At 43.8% G+C, this 18981-nt stretch overlaps 1 protein-coding gene across 1 annotated transcript in view; it reads left to right on the top strand.

Moving 5' to 3' along the window:
• SLC6A6 (solute carrier family 6 member 6) overlaps positions 1-18981 on the top strand; it is a 155132-nt gene that overhangs the window by 81788 nt on the left and 54363 nt on the right. The window contains exons 4-5 of the mRNA XM_044667842.1: positions 710-844; positions 9193-9427. Coding sequence (XP_044523777.1) covers positions 710-844; positions 9193-9427 — 370 coding nt within the window. The remainder of the gene's footprint in view (positions 1-709; positions 845-9192; positions 9428-18981) is intronic.

Raw genomic sequence — 18981 nt, 5'->3', positions numbered from 1 at the left:
TATTGTACAAGAGGTGCTTGTTAACTTAAAGGAATGCCCCTCTACTAGTGCCATTTTAGATTTGGGGACAGACGTGCTAGGAAGAGGCTTTGGGGGCAATGGGCATCTTCTGGGCAGCCTTCGAATCACACCTTACAACCAAAGACCCCTTCTCCTTGAAGTTAGTTCCCACAGGACACCCCTAACAGCTCGTTTCATTATTTGTTCAGTGATGTTTGGAGTTGGCATCATCCCTTTCCTTATTGGGGAAATGATGATAATAGTAATATAATAAAAACATTTCCATAGTGCTTACTATTGCCAGGCACTGTGCTAAACACTTTACATTTATTATCTCAACCTCCTCTTGACTGATGTGAGGCAAGTGTTTTATAGATCTCCAGATGATATGGATATACAAGCTAGACTGTGCCCTTAGGAAAGCAGTGGCTATTCTTTAGTGAGAAATAAGCTTTTATTTCTTGGGGACATCTTTGACCTTTCCAGAGGATTGCCTCAAGGAGAGAGCCTGACCTAGTCCTTCAGTCCCCAGTGTAGATGCCTAGCCACTCTGACTACTCACTAGCCTTCATGGCCCTTCATAAACACAAGTTTTCTGACCCCATTCCCTGATGAGATGATCTCTGCTCAGTCGGGAACCCTGGGTGTGCTTTAAAATCCCTGTGACCCAATGATGGCGACTCCCCCTCTCTTTCTTTTTTGTCCACAGGTGCATTTCTTATACCTTACTTCATTTTCTTGTTTGGGGGTGGCTTGCCCGTGTTTTTCCTGGAGGTTGCTCTAGGCCAATACACCTCCGAAGGTGGAATTACTTGCTGGAACAAGATCTGCCCTTTTTTTAGTGGTGAGTATTTTGGCTATAGCAGAGTCTGAAGTATATCATTGAATATCCCAGGAAAGTCATTGTTCCCCCATGGATTGTATGGAAAGGCCTTAGAAAAGCATTAGAATAAGGATGAGTAGGAATTTTAGAGGCCATCTCACTCAACTCATCCATTTTACAGATTAAGGACCCAAGTCTCCAAAGAGGAAGAGATTAGCTCAGTTAATCAGCCAGTAAACTACACGACTAGGACTGAGACCTTCAGTTTCCCAATTCTTACTTTCCTTCTCTTTCCATCAAGCCACATATCTTATTGGACCTGTGATTTAGAATGGCACTGATCCAAGGCTCAGAGAGGCATAATGATTGGCCTCCCATGGGCTGTGGGAGGTCAATCATTATGCCTCTCTGAGCCTTGGATGATAGGGTTATTATTTTCAAATTGGGGAGGATTTCAGAGGCCATGGAGAGGGTAAACCAGGAATGAGTAGACTGAGCCTTGGACTTTCTGAGTTTGAATCCTACCTCAAACACTTACTCCCTTTGGACATCAGTTTTAACATTTGAATATATCAAAGGATCTTCTAGCCCTAAAGCTCTGGTGCTATGTGCCCAGTCCCCTCAAATCCAGCACTGAACACTTACTACGTAGGCACCCGTAGCTGCATGTGACCACAAGCAAGGCATCCTCTCTCAGAGTCTCTGTTTTCTGACTGCTAAAATGAGAATGATAAAACCGTCAGCATTTAACCCCCAGAGTTATTGTCAGGGTTCAAAGGAGATATTGCTAACTTTGAAGTACTATATAAATATTGGCTGTTGTCACTGTGGGATTGTTTTAAACTGGAGGCCAAAGAGGTTATAAGAATTTGAGGATGAGTAGCTCTCTACAGCAGAGACTCTTAATCTGAGACCCCTGAATTTTGGGGGGGAAATAGATTTTGCTAACATATTTCCCCAATAGAACTGGTTTCTATTGCAATACAAAGTATTTTATTTTATGCATTTAAAAACACCAATTCAGAGAAGGGTCCATCAGCTTTACCACACTGCACAGAGCTCCATGAATGACATGGAAAAAGGTGAAGAACCTCTGCTCTGCTGAATGTCTACTTTAAGTGAGTCTGTTAGTTATGAGATTGTGTTTTTTCTGCTTAGGTAGGCAGGAAGGTGCTTCTCAGACCCAGGGAGAAGCTTGTTATGTTGGCTTTGTCACTGATCCCCATTCACCTAACCCTTTTTTCCCCTCTTCTAACTCCTAAGAAAAAGGAGTCATATTTTTGGTCCTTAACATCTGAGTGAAATCAGTTCCTTGGACAGTTAAGTTGTGCAGAAATCTATTGCGGGGGGAAAAGGCTACAGAGAATAGATAGACCCTTCTTTGGAAGGTCATAAGAAAAGCAGCGTCTGTCTTCTCTAGTAACCCACTGATAGAGAGTTAGGATGAGTACAGTTGAAGGAGACCTGGATTTGAAGGAAACCTGGATACGTGAAGACCTCACGTCCATCTCTTCTTGCTACTTGCTTTTTGTTTGCTGGGCAAGTCAACTGTCCTCTCTGGGGCTCAGTTTTCCTCTCTGTAAAATGGGGGTTTGAAACAGTAAACTCTTTAGGTCCTTTCTGGTTCTAAACCAATGATCCTATGATCTTCTATGTTTCCTTCCCACTCTAAATCTGGTTCTGCAGTTCAGCTGGTTGAAAACGTTTGATTTAATTACCTTGTATAATGTGGTGCCAGAGAAAACCACCCACATGGAAGATGAGGCTGGCTTTATGGCTGTCTAAATGGCTGATATGGCCATAAACTGGGTTTCTGAAGACAATAATCCACAGTTAACAAAACCACTGTAAACAATGAAGTCATTTTAGAGAGAAATTGCAAGCTTGTTCAGTGACAGGGAGTTGGAGGACCAAGAAGGGGGGAAATGGGGGTGCTTGGCACTAGTGCATCCCATGCCGAGAGGCAGGGGTTAGGAAGGACAGAGTGGATGGTGACTCTCTCCCTCCTGGGTGGTGGGCCACCAGGTACTTTTCTTTCAATGGCCTCAGGCTGAAGTTGCCCCATAAAGTACATTCCATAAATGGAACAGAACAAGGTAATCCTCATCTTTTCTCTTGGTCCTGGCTTTTGTTATGACTAAAATTCCCAAGGATTGAAAACTCTTAAGAGACAGCCTCATTTGGGTGGTCACTAGTGTTGTCAATCCACTCATTGGACGAATGTGGGTCCATCATCAAAGGATGAATAGGAATCTAGTCCTTGTCCCTCAAGGACGAGTCCAAGGAGTGGGGCACATACAGACACAGGCAGTATGGTTTTATGGGTAAGGAAAGACACTCATTTTACAATCAGAAGACCTAGGGTCACCTCTCAGCTCCCACACCTGACCAGCTGGATGATTTGGGGGGAAAATCACACAACTTCTCCTGATATTCAATTTCCCTATCTTGGAAATAAAAGCTAGGGGAGAGATTGAGGTACATTCTCTCCTAGAGTCTCTTCTATATGAAAATCCTATAAAGGGTAGCTAAGGAAGACTTTTTGGAGGAGGTGAGATTTGAGTTGAGCCTTTAAGAATTGGTGGAATCTCAGTAGATAAAGAGGAAACAACATGAGCAAAGGGACAGAGGGGTAAGCATTGCTTGGCAAGTTCTTTTCGTTTGGTGTGTTGGATAGTCATGTGGCTGGAAACATAGCTGTTGACCGAGGGAAGAGAAGGTCATTCATTTCAATGTTTAAATCCCATTTTTCATTTTGTAAAGGGCTTTGTGATATGGCCTTAGTTCCTTTACCTTCTGGTCATTATACATTTATAATTTATTAATATCATTTAATAGGAGGGGATGCGTTCAAATGTAAACATTCATCCCTTTGAAGGATGTCATATGGGAAAGGAACCTTAGAGGTCAGCTTTACAAACCTCCATATAATTAGACAAAGGAAAGCACACAGGGCCAGAGGAGGAAAAAGTATTTGCTCCAGGTCACGCAATGAGTTTTTGTCAATCAGAATTAATGTCCTAGATTTCCTGACACCCAGGCCAGGTCTCTTACCTGAACATTACACTGCCTTGGGCTAAAGTCTATCGAAAAATCAACTAATTCATGGTTTACATTTTTATTGACATAAATAAAAAGCAAACTAACAGCTGTTGGCTCATCTAATCTTTTAGCACAGCAAATTGATATTTAAAAAACAATTTAAAAGATCTATTGTTGGGAGCAGCTAGGTGGCTCAGTGGATTGAAAGTCAGGCCCAGAGATAGTAGGTTGTGGGTTCAAACCTGGCCTCAGCTACTTCCTAGCTGGGTGACTCTGGAAAAGTCACTTAACCCCCATTGCTTAGCTCTTACCACTTTTCTGCCTTAGAGCCAATCCATACGATTAATTCTAAGATAGAAGGTAAGTGTTTAAAAAAAAAAAAAAGATCTGTCATTAGCTTTAGGAACAACAGAGTAAATAAAAATACAGGATTATTTGGCCAAGTTCAATAAATAACATTTAGATATGTTCTTTTTTAATGACCTGCTACTATTATACTACACTATATTACATATGACCTACTACTACTATATATACACACAAATATATTCTATATAAAATTACACATTTTATATAGTGAATTTATTATATGAATATATTTTATAGAGAGTGAATTTCAGAGTTACAAAATCAAGGGAATTCCTAGTAGGAAAGTAAAATTGGCATAGTGACAAGAGGTCTGGATTTGGGGACAAATGCCCTGTGTTTATCCAAACCTGGCCACTGTGTGATCTTAACTATCACTTTCCTCTGTGATATCTATCACTTTCTTTTTCCTCAAATGAAGGGCCTGAACTACTCCATCTCTTCAAGTTCTCTTCTTATTCTGAATTCTAGGATCTTCACCTAGAAAGGAATTTAAGAATTCATTTCGTCCACGTCCCTTATTTTGTAGGTAGGGAAACTGAAGAGCCTCGCTCAGCATTACTTATTGGACAACTGTTTCAATATTCGAAAGAGAGAAATATGTGAGACACTGGGAAAATCCTGGGCTTCCCCAATTTGATTCTCTCCCATTTCTTAGTTCTTTTGATAGCTTGTAATGGTTATCTCACCACAGTCAGGAATTTATTCATACAGGACTTAAAAAAAACCTCCAAAACACCAAACACCTTCTGTCTCAGAATCAATACTACATTTTGATTTCAAGGCAGAAGATTGGTATAGGCTAGGTAATAGGGGTTAAGTGACTTGGCCAGGGTCCCACAGCTAGGATGTGTCAGAGATTTGAACCCAGGACCTCCCAGTCTCTAGGCCTGGCTCTCAATCCCCTAAGCCATCTAGCTGCCCTCTAAGATAGGCCTTCAGATCCATTACCTAAGCCAACAATACCTTGTCTTGGAAAATAACAACTCGTGTAAAGTTTGGAAGAGGCTTTATATTATCATTTGTTCTTCAATGCTAAAGATGAGGAAATCAAGTTAGGAAAATTGTGATTTGCCTAGGGTCTCCCAGCTCTAGTAAGCCAGAGGGAGGATTGGGGAGAGTTCTTCCTCTCCCCGCCTCCAATACTTTGCATATTCTCCTCAATACCATGTTCTCCCCATGTATTCCAGCTGGCAATTAGGAATTGTTGTGTGTGTATTCATAGACACAGCTATTGATTTGGGAAGTAGCCCTCCCATGGTCCCACAGAGCTCCCAAATAATTGACTGTGCACATAGGCATTTTGCTGACCTCTTCTCACTTGGAATGTTTGGGGGAGGCTCTTGAAAATGGGAGGAACCAGGGGGGATCAACTCTCTCATTTTACAGAGCAGGAAACTGAGTCTTAGAGAGGGGATTTGTCTCACTCACAGTTATACAGTCAGTCAGTTGTCAGACGACCATATAGGGACCTCAGGGGTGTTTTTGAAGCCCAGCCCAGACTTCATGCCACCATTCCCTGCCCTTGATTTATCATCCTTTTCATTGACTGGTCCAGCAGCACTTGGTCAAGCAGAGAAAACCCTCCTGAACCCCCCAACCGTCCTCCTGACCATGAGATTCTAGCCCTGCTCTACCAGGCATTTTTGTTCTTGAGTTCAACTGAAACGTGCATTTCAAAGACTAGAGGAGGTTTGGTTGCCTTAATATGTTTAACCAGCAGCATCTAAATCCCTGATGCCTCAGATTAAGAGCAATACTTAGGAACAGGTTCCCACTTGCAATTCCAGGAGAAGAGAGTTAATCCTACTAATTATAGCTTCTGTTTCTGGATGGCTTTAGGTTTCTAAGGAGTTTTATATACATTGACCAATTTGATCCTCACACCAGCTCCATGAAATTGGAGCTATTTTTTACCTAGTTTATAGATGAGGGAACCTGAGGCTCGAAGGAAATATATTATGTGCCTAGCAAGTAATTGTCTATAGGCTTTGAACCCTCCTCTTCTCAACTTCAAGGCTAGCATTCTCTCCACTAAACTCCAAGGCCAGGCACTAGGATTACAAAGAACAAAATAAAACCATCACTTCTGTCAAGAAATTTATATTCTAGGAGCATGGGTGGCTCAGAGGATTGAGAGCGAGGTCTAGAGATGGGAGGTCCTAGGTTCAAATCTAACCTCAGATACTTCCTACTTCCTAACTGTGTGACCCTAAGCAAGTCACTTGACCACCATTGCCTAGCCCTTGCTGCTCTTTTGCCTTGGAACCAATACATAGAATTGACTTTAAAATAGAAATAAGGGTTTAAAAAAAATAAAGAAGCAGCAGCTTATAATCTAAGCCTGCAAGTAGATATAAAGCTTTGGGTGAGAGTATCCCTACTGTTGTTTCTTACCTTCCTCATCACAGTTATATGAATTTGTTTTACCTGTCCCAGAAGATGGGTTAAGATATTTGTGTTCTTTCTCATGAGTTCTGACATTTGGAACAATTAAGGTATTTAGAGGTTATCTACTTAGAAGCATAGATGGAAAGTTTGCATAGACATTGGAAACCATCTAGTCCAAACCCTTCATTTTCCAGATGAGGAAACAGTATATCCTAGAGAACTTAGGGTCATATAGATTATATGGCTAAACTCTGGATTTTTGAACCCAGGTTCCTTATATCATAGCATATGCTCTTTCCATGAATTCGGTCTTTTTTTTTTTTTTTTAAACCCTTGCCTTCCATTGTAGTATCCATTTTAGAATCAATACTCTTATTGGTTCTATGGCAGAAGAACAGTAAGGGTTAGGCAATGTGGGTTAAGGGACTTGCCCAGGATCACAGAACTAGGAAGGGTCTGAAGACAGATTTGAACCCAGTTCCTTCTGACTCCAGATCTGGCTCTCAATTCACTAAGCCATTTAGCTGCCCCATCAATTGGATTGATTGTGTTATTGAATTAAATTGTGTGTTCACAATTTAAGAATGTGTTAACACCAGGAATGAGGACAGAGGAAGGAGAAAGACCTCATGGCAAAAGCAGAGAGCAGGGAAACTTGTCCGTTTAAGTCTTGATCTTACTTTGAAAAATTGTTTTTTACTGGAAGTGGTCAAATAAATAGATGCTTGTTGACTCTTCCCCTGCCCCTACCCGCATCTCCCATTGCCATGGAGGCCATTCTTGCTCTTGATGGAAAGTTGTCTTATGTGGACTCTAAGTTTCCTTCCAACTTTTAAGGGTTGACCATCCTAAATTCTCCAATTTGTGATTCTCAATCTCTGGTTTGGGAATTCAGTAGGTTCCCTGATTCCCAAGTTCCATGATTTGGGGATTCTGCTTATATGATGGAACCATTATATTCTGAGCCTCGGGTAACCAGGCCAAACCCTGTATGCCATGTGCTCTTAAGTGAATGCCTGCCCTAGTTTAGCCATAACCTGAAGATGGATCGGCCATTTGAAATCCTCTCCTTACAAAGGCTTCTACAGAATTAGTGCTTGGGAGCCTCCATTTCTGTGTTAGATACAGAGTGCTCTTTTACTGAATCAAGCTGGCGAGGGCTCCATTCTGTCCTCTCCCTTTTTACTGTTTTAAGTCATGAAGAACAGAACCCTATCTGCCCCTGACCCGGGATTAAAGGGGAAAAAATGGGACATTTTTGGTCTTGTTGAGTATCTCTTGGGAAGTCAAACATTGATTCAGAATACGAATCACATAAGTGTGTGGTAGACCCACTTTTTCTGAGATCCCTTTAAAAAAATTCCCTTGTTTTCAAGTGGACCTCTAAACCCTTAGGGTGCCAAATTCCAGGCCCCACTTGAGAAGCAACATGGTGTGATAAAATAAAATATCTCTAGATATGAGAATGAGAGCAATTGGATTTGTATCCCAGCTCTGACATGAAAAAGCTGTGTGATTCTGGGCAAGCCATGGTATACAGAAAGGGTACTTGATTGTGGGGCTATAGGCCTTGGATTCAAATCCCGTCTCTCCATTTATTACCCTCATGACCTTGGGCTATTTAACTAAACCTTGTTTTGTGTTAATCTTGCTTACCTAGGAAATCTAAATCTTTGAATCTATTTCCCCTTTCTGAGCCTTGCTTTCCATATCCATAAAATGGGCCTAATATTACAGTCTTATCTCAGGACTTTTGATAGGAAAACACTTTAAAAGAAAGTTATGTGTGAAAGTAAATGATTATTTTCATCCCACCTCCCCTCTCCCTGACTTCCTCAACCCTCTCTTTCCCCCAGCCAAGGGCTCTCTTCTAGGCAACAATAAGTGTTGGCAAATCCCCTAAATGCCCATTTCCCCAGAAGATTTCTGAGAAGTGACTCTCAGAGCAAGATTTTTTTCTTTTAAAGGTTCATTAGTAGGTTAGTGAAGGAGATATTTTGGGATAGGAGGGCTCTTAAACCATATCAAAGAGGTAACTGTCATCAGGACCAATTTCTCCTGTTCAATGAGCACATATTTAATATGCTGAGGGCTGGAAGGGATTTCCCAGGCCATTTTGGATGATCCATTTCTGCTACAGATGAGGAGAGTGAGGACCAGGGAAGGTAAATGACTTATCTATGGTCATGTAGGCAGTAGTTGAAGAAGAAGGGATTTCAACCCCCTTTTTACTGGTGAGTTCATAGTATTCTTTTCCCTGTAGCAAATAGGGTTTAAGTCAGAGCACAGGTCTCTCTCTTTCAGAAAGGCTAAACGTGTAGTTTGCTATTGGGATCCTAGAGTTTAGAGCTGGAAGGGATTTCAAAGGTCATTTAGTCCAACCCATTTGGTACATTGACTGGCAAGTTTGAGGTGGACTGCACAGGGTCAGGAGAAGACTTGGGAAGATAGGAAGGGACCAACATAACGAAAGGCTGTAAAAGCCAAATGGAAGATTCCCTAGCTAGTCTTGGAAGTGATTGGGAGCCATAACAGTTGATCGCTTTCCTTGTTTTCTCCCTCTTGCTTAGGAATTGGTTATGCCTCCATCGTGATTGTGACCCTCCTGAACATCTATTACATCGTCATTCTGGCATGGGCAACCTACTACCTGTTTCACTCATTTCAGAGTGAGCTCCCTTGGTCCCTCTGTCATGAGTCATGGAACACTCCAAATTGCTTGGAAGACAACCTGCGGAATAACAAGACAGTCATGGCGAATTTCAATGCCACCAACGTCACCTCGCCCGTCACCGAATTTTGGGAGTAAGAATCATTTTGGTCTTAAAAATTGAGAGGCAAAGCAAGGCAGGTGGGGCTGGAAAAAGAAGGCTGTGGTCTCTTTCGAGAGAAGCTCCTGCTTTAAAGAGGGCCTGGAGAAGGGGGGACCTGTGGTGGGCAAAATATTGCTCTTCAAGCTAGATGCCCTCCGTCAGGGTCCCACTCTTAACACTGCTTAATAGTGCTGCTGTCATTATCCACAACACTTACTCTCTCTCAGCCTCAGTTTCCTCATCTGTAAAATGAGGATGGTAATAGGTACACTACTACCTATCTCACAGGGTTGTAAAAAGAGAGTGTTTGGTCAAGGCCTCTCTAGCCAGATGTTTTTTGTCATTTCTGAATGATCAGGAGCCGTTAAAACATGTCTCTGTTTCTCGTTGGGTCCCGCTTAAGAGCAGACCATTGCTGTGCCGATCCTGCTTAGGGTACCCTATGCTCACTTTGTAGCTTGATGGTTTTGTTGTCGAGAGTCAGGGAATGAATCGATTGTGATATTGTCTAGCCAAAAAAACAGTTTTCTCAGGTATCTGCTTTTTTACAGGGTACACTAAGGTGAGGCCCAGCAATTCAGCCCAAATCTGCTGCCTTCACAGAGTCTTAGCAGGGGAGATGAGCACCTCTGGATTTTCTAGGAGAGGCCCCAGCTTGCTCATTAACTCTATAGCACACCTTTGTTTTCTGTTTTGTTTTTTTTCTTGTGTGTGTGTTCAAAAAACAAAAACAAAAAACAACACACCAGAAAAACAAAACCCCCAAAACTTAAAATCAATTTAGTTCTCACTCAGAAATCTGGTCCAAAAGCCTGTCTGTGACACACTGTTTAATTTGTTTCTTCTTCTTCTTTTTTTAATGAGGTGTGTGAAATTGGTGCCTTCCACCTGTTTCATAAAGACAAGGGCTTTCCAGAAGCACAAATGTTCATTCCCAGGAAGACCTAGCAGAAACGGGATGAAGTCCAATGGCGTCAGCAGCACCTTTGGCCCTCCCCTCCTCCCCCTACTTTACCCATTGGTCCACCCTGGCCCTAGGCCTATGGAAAAAGCAAATCCCCCTGAACATCCAAGACGTGGACTTTATAGGAGCAAGAGAAAATTCCAGTCCTCCCTTATCACCCAAGCTCCCCACTCAGAGCTTCAGGAATAGGCATTTTCCTCGTTCCTCCCCTGTGCTGTTGTCCTGATGGGCACGTGCCTTCCTTCCCTAGCAGTGTGGGTGAGTTGGTAGCTATGAATCCAACCCACTGGGGCCTGCATCAGGTGCCTGCCATAAGTCCACTACAAAGGATGCCGAAAAGCAGATGCAATTATCTGGTTTTTAGAGGGGGACTGTTCTCCGAGGCCCTTCCTTCCCAGGTGAGGAGCACTGTCTTTTACTGAATAACTGTATGGATGTTCATGTGCCTTCTGGAACCAGGGAGAGCCCCAGAAGCCCTTAATAGGTTCCTTGTTGGGCATTGCTTTTCCCCTCATGGAAGCATAGCCACATCTCTGGATGCCCAGGAGGTCAGGAGCACTAAAGCCTTTTGGGATTAATGTGGGGATCATTGCAGATGAACTGAGTGGAATGAATTACTCGCTTTAGAATTGGTCCATTTTGTTTGAGAGGTTTCATTGTCAGCAATGTTCTTCCTGAGGGGTAACATCAGGGAGAGAGAGTCAGGAACCCCGCAGTGTACTAAGTAAAAAGCAAGTGTTTACATCCCAAGTCAAGCTATAACCTATAAAAAATCATGGTTGGTTTTTATTTCTTTTTTGGAACTTTCAAGAAAGTATTTCATGTGTGTGTACACATGTACTTATATATGCATATGTGTGTATATACATTTTTCATATATATCATATATATGTACATATATATTGCATATATATAATCCTTGGGCCAGATTTTTTAGTGCCTAGGGAATAGAGATTTGTCATAGAAATGTTGACAGTCAATTCTTCTCACTTGAATGGGGTTGGGTAGCCTCACCCCTTCCCTTTCTTATAAACACATTAGCTTGGATCTGGCAAATGCCTCAATAACCTGAGATGGGAACCACACCCTGGAAGCCAGCATGGTGCCTGCCCAACAGTGGCAAGCGGCCAAGGGCAGTTTTCTTCTACCTTTTGTTGAATTCTTGAAAGAATTTGGCTTCACCCTCCCCACATACACCTCCTTAGAGTCTTATAGTTGGGGGCCGGGGAGAGGTCATCTGTTTTAAGCTATGGTCAACTCATTACTTCAAACCCAATTGCCTGTTTAGTGGCTTAAACCAGGTCCTTAACTTTCTCCTCATTTCTTGCTTTCCTTTGGAGGATCTTAGTTTGTAGCCACGTGATCCTTTTCTGAACCCCCGTGGTTTCCCCTCAAGAATGAGTAAAGCCATTGACCCAGTTAAGATTCTTTGGGCCACTTGGCTCCAACTCTGCTCTAGCTTGGTAGGAATGAGGGAGGATGTGACTTTACCTCTCTCTTTTCTCTAGTCACAGATAAACTCAACTCACTCACTCTTTGTCCTTGCCTTCCAGGATGGCCACTGAAGGTCCTTGTTCTCGTGCTCTTGTCCAGGGAGGCATTAGAAACTTGATTGTCTTGGGGAACATGCTCCAAACCTCTTATGGGATCCACATAGACAAATTAGTTTCAGACACTACCTCCCTCCTCCTCCTCTAACATGCTGTGTTCATCTGACCAATTAACAATAACCCCAGCGCTCTATTCCCACTCAGTTGGGTCACTTAATCCCCACTTGAATTCCAGGGCAACTACTTGAGACAGCTCGAGTGTGCCTCTGAATTGTATATATAAATATAAGCCGAGGACTGGACAAAGAATGGTGTCCATGCAGGAGAAAGACTGCAAACGTTGCATTTGGAAAAGTCTGATCTAGGACTGTGCCCAGCCAGTCAGTTCCAAGATGAGTATGCTGCAGAATGGGCTGATGGTTGGCTCAAGAGCTTCTCGTGAGCCAATTCAAGTATTTTGTTCACTGCTTATTCTTTGCCCAGCTCTGTGTTTGCTATTGGGAGGGGCAAGAAAGGAGGGATTTAGAGAAGGGAGGGAGCTTAGGGATGACGGTATCACCTCCCCCACCCCTGACATGTTCTGAAAGAGGGAACTGAGATCCAGAAGGAATAAGTGATTTGATCAAAATCTAAGAAATAACCAGAAAATTGTGTTCAGATCAGGACTTTGACTCCAGCACTCTCCTCATTACCCTCTCCCCAACCCCAACCACACTTTCTCTCCCTTCTCTCAGGAAATTTAAAACCTTATTGGAGCAATTAGATCCATGTATGTGAAACAGATGATTATAGACTGATACCTGATTACTTGCAAGATTCTGTGTTCTAGCCACTAAAGATTATATGTTCAGAAGAGAGAAATAGAGCAATAGTTAAGGATTTAGAAAAGGGAGAGCTAGCCTGGGGTGGAAGGACCTGGGATGGCTCCATAGATCTGGAGGGACTTGACGAGTGATTAGGTTTCATGAGACCGTTTCATCACAGTTTTTGAGTCCACCTAGTCCAAAGCCTTTATGTTTACAGATGAGGTAAACAAGGGCAAGAAAAGGGATAAGTGACTTGCCAGAGGCAAGCGGCAGTAGATTCATGATTTGAACCCAGTTGCTTTTGACTCTACATGAGAGCAGGTGGAGAGGAATAGCCAAGGGCATTTCAAGGAAGAGCAGCAAGTTGAGCCCAGTTGGAGGTTAGGGTGTTAAAGGCATGGCATTCCACACTTGATTTTTCAGTATGTCGTTACAGAAGTCAACGAGTCAAGTCACACATTCCTTCCTCCTATTGCTTTTGTGAGGGATTTAGAAGATCTCTCATGGGAGACAGTGACTCGAGCCCTGAGACATGGACGATGGTATTGTCCACCAATGTGCCCTTTCCCTGAGGAGGGTCAGTTTGGAGAATCAGAAGGCTAGAAAGGGAAGGGTGTGCAGGGACACTGCTTCCCACTCCACCCATCCCCTGGGATTTCCAGACATAAGAGAAGCCCATTCCTGATTCTTGGGATTCACTTCCACCCTCATTCTGACCCATCCACTGTCTACTACTAGCAGACACTGGAAAACAAGCCCTCCCTTTGTGGTCACTGGGACCACTTCAGACTCTCTCAAGCCCTGCAGGAGAGCAGCTGAGATAATTTATTGGAAACTCCCTTTATTCCTCTTCAATGTTAAAAGGCGGACCCAAACAACAGAGCAAGCTAATAATGTGTGCCATAAATCTAAGCCTGAGATCTTTATCCCTTGAACCTCTCTGGCATGAGCTATGGGTCAGCTTTCCCACACTCTGAGATGTGTTTCATCCAAGGAGAGTTGGTGAAAGTCACTGGAGAGGGCCCCCAAGGTCATAGCCAAGTCTTGTCACCTGCTCCTGGCCCAGTTTCTCTTACCGAACACCCCACAATCATAACAGCCTTGCCTCAGGCTCACAGTGGGAGGATCCTAAGTGTAGTCCACCACGGGGCCATAGCTATAACCTAAGTCCTTTTAACATTGTCGTTTCTTTGTGGGGATCAATAATTGTCTTACAAGACTTATATTTATGTACACAGCAGAAATAAGATGATCTCTTCTTCCCACTCTCTTCATGTTGTTTCCTTGCCAAATGCAGCCTCAAATAAATGGATTAGGGAAAATGAATGATAGAATTGTCCTGCTCCCTCCACTTTTTAGCCCACTGGGCTCTTGGAGGAGACAGTGAAGTAGCCTTCATGTCGGACTTCTGGCCTGAATGAGACTTCTCAATCACGGCTAGATAAAAAAATATAAGATAAAATGGATGGGTATGATTTGGCAAACTCAGCCCTTGAGGAAATACTTAGCTTTCCAGTTGACTCAGCCCAAGGACTGCCAGTGTCTGAGAATTGTGTGTGTGTGTGTGTGTGTGTGTGTGTGTGTGTGTGTGTGTGTGTGTGTGTGTGTGGTGGGAGGATGGGGTGGGGGTGGTGGATGACTTTATATTTTTATTTTATTCATTTACCAGTTACATGTAATAACAAATTTCTACACGTTTTCCTAAGCTGTATGGTCAAACTTATCTCCCTCCCTCCCAGGGATGGCAGGGGATTCTATCTGGGTTATACATATATAATCCTGCAAAACATATTTCCATGGTGGGGGGGGGGGTGGACTTTAGAAAGCCTCAGAGGTCATCCAGTCCAGCCTCCCTTTCACAGCTAGAATTGACCATTATAGCATCCCTGATGGGAGGGAGGGGGGACCTCAAGCCTCTGCTTATATGTTGTCAATGATAAAGAATGAGGGAAAAGATGTAAGCATTACGCTTTGCTTTGACCATTGACAGGCTTTGCCTTATCTCTGCTAGGTGATAGGGGTACCCACCTAGGAGGACTCATCCAGCAGAATCCTTCAGATTACAGAATAGGAAACTGCCCTGGAGGGCAAACTACTTAATCAGAGTCACCTAGCTAGAAAGGTAGAGTCAGAAACTGAATCCAGGCCCTTTGACCTCAGATATTATTTTTTATTCTATATCTTCATTTCCCAACTTTTTTTTTTAAGATATTATCCAAAGAAAATTCTTGGAATTCAACTGATAACTGTTTCTGTTATTATAGTGTCTTTTAATTTAGAAAAAAATGACCAAAAGTTTCCGTGGATTCAATAATGTAATTAAGTGGCTCCATATTTTAAAAACAACAATAGCATGTATGTAGAGTTGAAAAATAGGAATTACCGAGAGACCAGAAAAAGGCGTGCTGGCTTTTGTAAGAATGCACGTACAGATTGGTGGACGTTGTCTCAGTGGCTGGGCCGCTTCCAGCTGGTCTCATTTGGTGCTTGGGCGACCTCCCTGGTCACAATGGGCTTTCTTCACTTTTGCCCTTGTATCCTCTTTCTTGGGGCGCTGAACTTAGAGAGGGTCGGAAGTTGCAGAGGTGCTCGCCAAAGTTAACAAAAGGTGCAGGCTGTAACCGGCCGTCTCTGCGTATTGGAGTCCTGTCCATCTTCAGGAGACTCGCCAGGTGCCTGCGGCGGAGCACGCTCGGGGACACGGGCCCCTCTGAAGTTTCCTGTTGATGGCATCAGAGCCTTTAACTGAACCGCCAACAACAATTAAGCCTCGGGGACTGAGCAGCCAACTGAGGGGATCAGATGGCCTGGATTTGGTGTCTCATCTGATAGACACCTGCTTAGGCAGGAAAGCTAGCTCCCTGGGCGCCCTCCTGCAGCAGGACCCTGAGTTAGGGCTAAGCCCCCCTACCTAGCAGCTTTGGGACTGAGCGCTTTGGGGCTGGCAGCGGGCTTGTCTGTCCACATCCAAAGATGCCTGTTCCTTGCTCTTTGGAGCTCTCCTTCATCCTCTGATGGGAGCAGCCTGCCTTTAAAGACAGACAGGCTAAGGTTTAGGAGCCTGCTTCTGGCCTCCATGGGAGATTGTCCTGCTGTTCCCTTCTTGGTCTCCCTGGGTGGCCAGCACTGCACACAGCTCTGTCATCAGCAAGGAAGGAGGCTCCTCTTTCTCACATGATCCAGTCACTGAAAAGGGACACTCTGGGTTAGTTGCTCAACTTTCCTGTTGGGTGTTTACATCCAGGAGCCTCCTGCTATTACAGGATCAGAGCTGCCGGCCCCTCCTGCCTTGGTGTGAGCTCCACTCACCCACAGTCCCAGCCAACCCGGGAACCCAAGTCAATACGAATCTAGCTGAGCCAGGGTGCCTCTCTGAAGGAAGCTCTGAGAAGAATCTTGGACCTTGGGGGTCAGGGGACCCGGCCCTGCTTCCTTCCTCTTTCGCTAGCTGTCTGTGAACAAGTTTCTTTCCCTTCTCAGGCTTCCATTTTTTCCTCTGTAATATGGGGACAAAAATATCTGCCCTCTCAGGCCTCCCAGGGTGATTGGAAAGAAAGTGTGTTGTGAAATGCCAGTGATGTGACAGAGGCAGTGATGGAACCTGTGATGTATGTCACTGGTCTAAGGAATTCCCAGGTGAGGAAACTCCCTCCGTCAGGGTCCTTCAGCGCCTGCTCTGTAAGCCCTTGTCCGAGTCCAGAGCACTGGCACTCGCCCAGGGTCCCACAGCCAGTAAATCCCAAAGACAGGACCTGGCTAGAAAGTCAACTCCACAACACATAGCGGTAACACAGCATAAACAGTAGATTGTTGCTCAGTCCCATAATCAGGTCTGATTCTTTGTGGCCTCATGGATCATTCTATTCCTGGGGTTTGGGGGGACAACCTTGCACAGAGAAGGCACTTAATAAGTGTTTGTTAAATTATTAGACACTATGAGTATAGCCAAGAATGCATTAAGGCTCTGAACCCAGTTACAGACCAGTGATTGAGGGGTACCTTAGAATAGCTGCATTTCTGCTGGGTCCGATGATCTGGATTTGAATTCTGGCATTACTGTTTATTAGCTGTGTGCTGGCCAAACCATCTAATGTTTCCAAGCATTGAGCTTTGATGTCCTCATCTGAAAACGGAGGTAATGATAATTATATTCCCTCTGCCCTAAAAAAAGTAATTGCCAGGAATAGGGCTCGTATCTCCTAAAACCCCATCTAGGGGGCAGCTGGGTGGCTCAGTGGATTGAGAGCCAGGCCCAGAGACAGGAGGTCCTGAGTTCCAATCTGGTCTCAGACACTTCCCAGCTGTGTGACCCTGGGCAAGTCACTTAACCCCCATTTCCTAGCCCTTACCACTCTTCTGCCTTGGAGCCAATACATAGTATTGACTCTAAAATGGAAGGTAAGGGTTTAAAAAAAACATAAATAAGAATTATTATAACTGGCAAGTTGATGTATGAACATGACTTCATGGGAAAATATAGAAATCTTAGTTAAGGTGATATTTTATTCACTAATACTTAAAAATAGTTGTACAGCTGGTTTCCCTTTCATGAGATTTGACGGGGATTTTGCTGCTCTAATTATGATGGCCTGATGGAGAGCTCTTTTGAGAATGGGGTGCTTAGGAGGGCTCTTTGAGGCAAGTCCCACAGATATGGTGCCTCCTTCTCTTAAGGGAAATCAGCCCTTCCCCAAGGAATATTCTCCCACATTGTTTGCACAAGGTACTCTATTCTTAAAAATATATTTAATTTTTTTCCCCCAATTATGTGTAAAAATAAATTTCACATTAGGTTGTTTTTTTTTTTTTTTAATTTTGAGTTCTGGATTCTCTTCCTCTTTCCTCTCTTCTCCCGGTCACTCTACATGTGCATTCTGCATACTGTCTTCTTCCCTAGTTCACACCTTGAACCCATCCAAATTCTGATGCCCAGGTCCTAAAAAGTGGCATTTTTCCTGATGACATTATAATTATAAAGCTCCAAACCAGAACTACTGTGTACAGCCCGGGTCTCCCTTAGCCCGTTTAATACAATCCTTATAGCCATTGAAAGTCAGGAAGTGTCTGAAGAGGCTGGAAACTGAGTCCAAAGAAGGGAAATAACTTGGTCAAGGTCACGCAGCCAGGAAAGGACAGAGCTGGCTTTTGAGCCCAGGTTTTCTAACTCCCAAGTCCAGGACTCTTTCTAGGATGCCCTTTTCCTTCTCTCTAAAGGCCCCTTTTGGGAACCAGGCAGAAGCCAAGAGTGAGGGTGCCCTTCCTGGTGCCCTGGGCTGCTCTGCTGGCCCCCTCCCTGCACCCCCATCCCTCCACTGAACTGACTTTGATACCTGCAGCTAATGTGGAGTTATCTAATGAGCCCTTTATCCCAAGATCTTTCCACAAACCACTCGGGAGAGAGAGAGACGTGCACATATAATTAGGCTGGCTTTATTAGAATCAAAGGAGTGAGTCATATTTGCAAACGTCTCTTATTATACTCAATCTTCCCTTGCAGCTGTTGGGAGGCAGGGCCAATTGTTGGATACTTTAGGAAGGGGGGAGGGCCGGGGGAGGGGGAGAGGAAGCATTGTATAGACTGACTGCCTTGAGGTCGGGGTGTGTGTTTTCCAATTGTTACCTCTGCTATTCTCTAGGGGAGCTCGGGCTCCATTATGTGGCTGGATTGGGGTCAAAAGGAAACTATTTGACCCATACTTGGAACTTACTTGCATTGTTGAGTGCTTGCTGGACGGCAGCTGAGCCATCTACTAAAAACAGACTTTCAGACTATTCCAGGATCCACCCTGGGATGAATCATTACTATTCTTGGACAAGAAAACAGCTAAGTCCTCAGCCCCTTGTCTGGGGCAGCCAGGAGGCCGGGATGCTTTCTCTCATCTCTTTCTGTCACTGGGGAGGAAGGGGGAGTGATGCCTAGAACTTCTGGTACCCCAAAGACCACCCTCTCCACCCCTACACTGAGAATCAAGGGACCCCCAGGGTTTTTCTAGGTTCAGCTCTGCCACTTACTAGCTGTGCAACCTTTACCAAGCCCAAATAGATTGTAAACTCCTCGAGGGCAGGGGACTTGCTTTTTTCCTTCCCTTCCCTTCCCTTCCCTTCCCTTTTCTTTCTTTCTTTCTTTCTTTCTTTCTTTCTTTCTTTCTTTCTTTCTTTCTTTCTTTCTTTCTTTCTTTCTTTCTTTCTTTCTTTCTTTCTTTCTTTCTTTCTTTCTTTCTTTCTT

The sequence above is a fragment of the Gracilinanus agilis genome, chromosome 1 (assembly GCF_016433145.1).
Source record: "Gracilinanus agilis isolate LMUSP501 chromosome 1, AgileGrace, whole genome shotgun sequence".
Classification (NCBI taxonomy): domain Eukaryota; kingdom Metazoa; phylum Chordata; class Mammalia; order Didelphimorphia; family Didelphidae; genus Gracilinanus; species Gracilinanus agilis.
The sequence above is the reverse complement of the archived record's forward strand: the minus strand, read 5'-3'. Positions and strand labels throughout refer to the sequence as shown.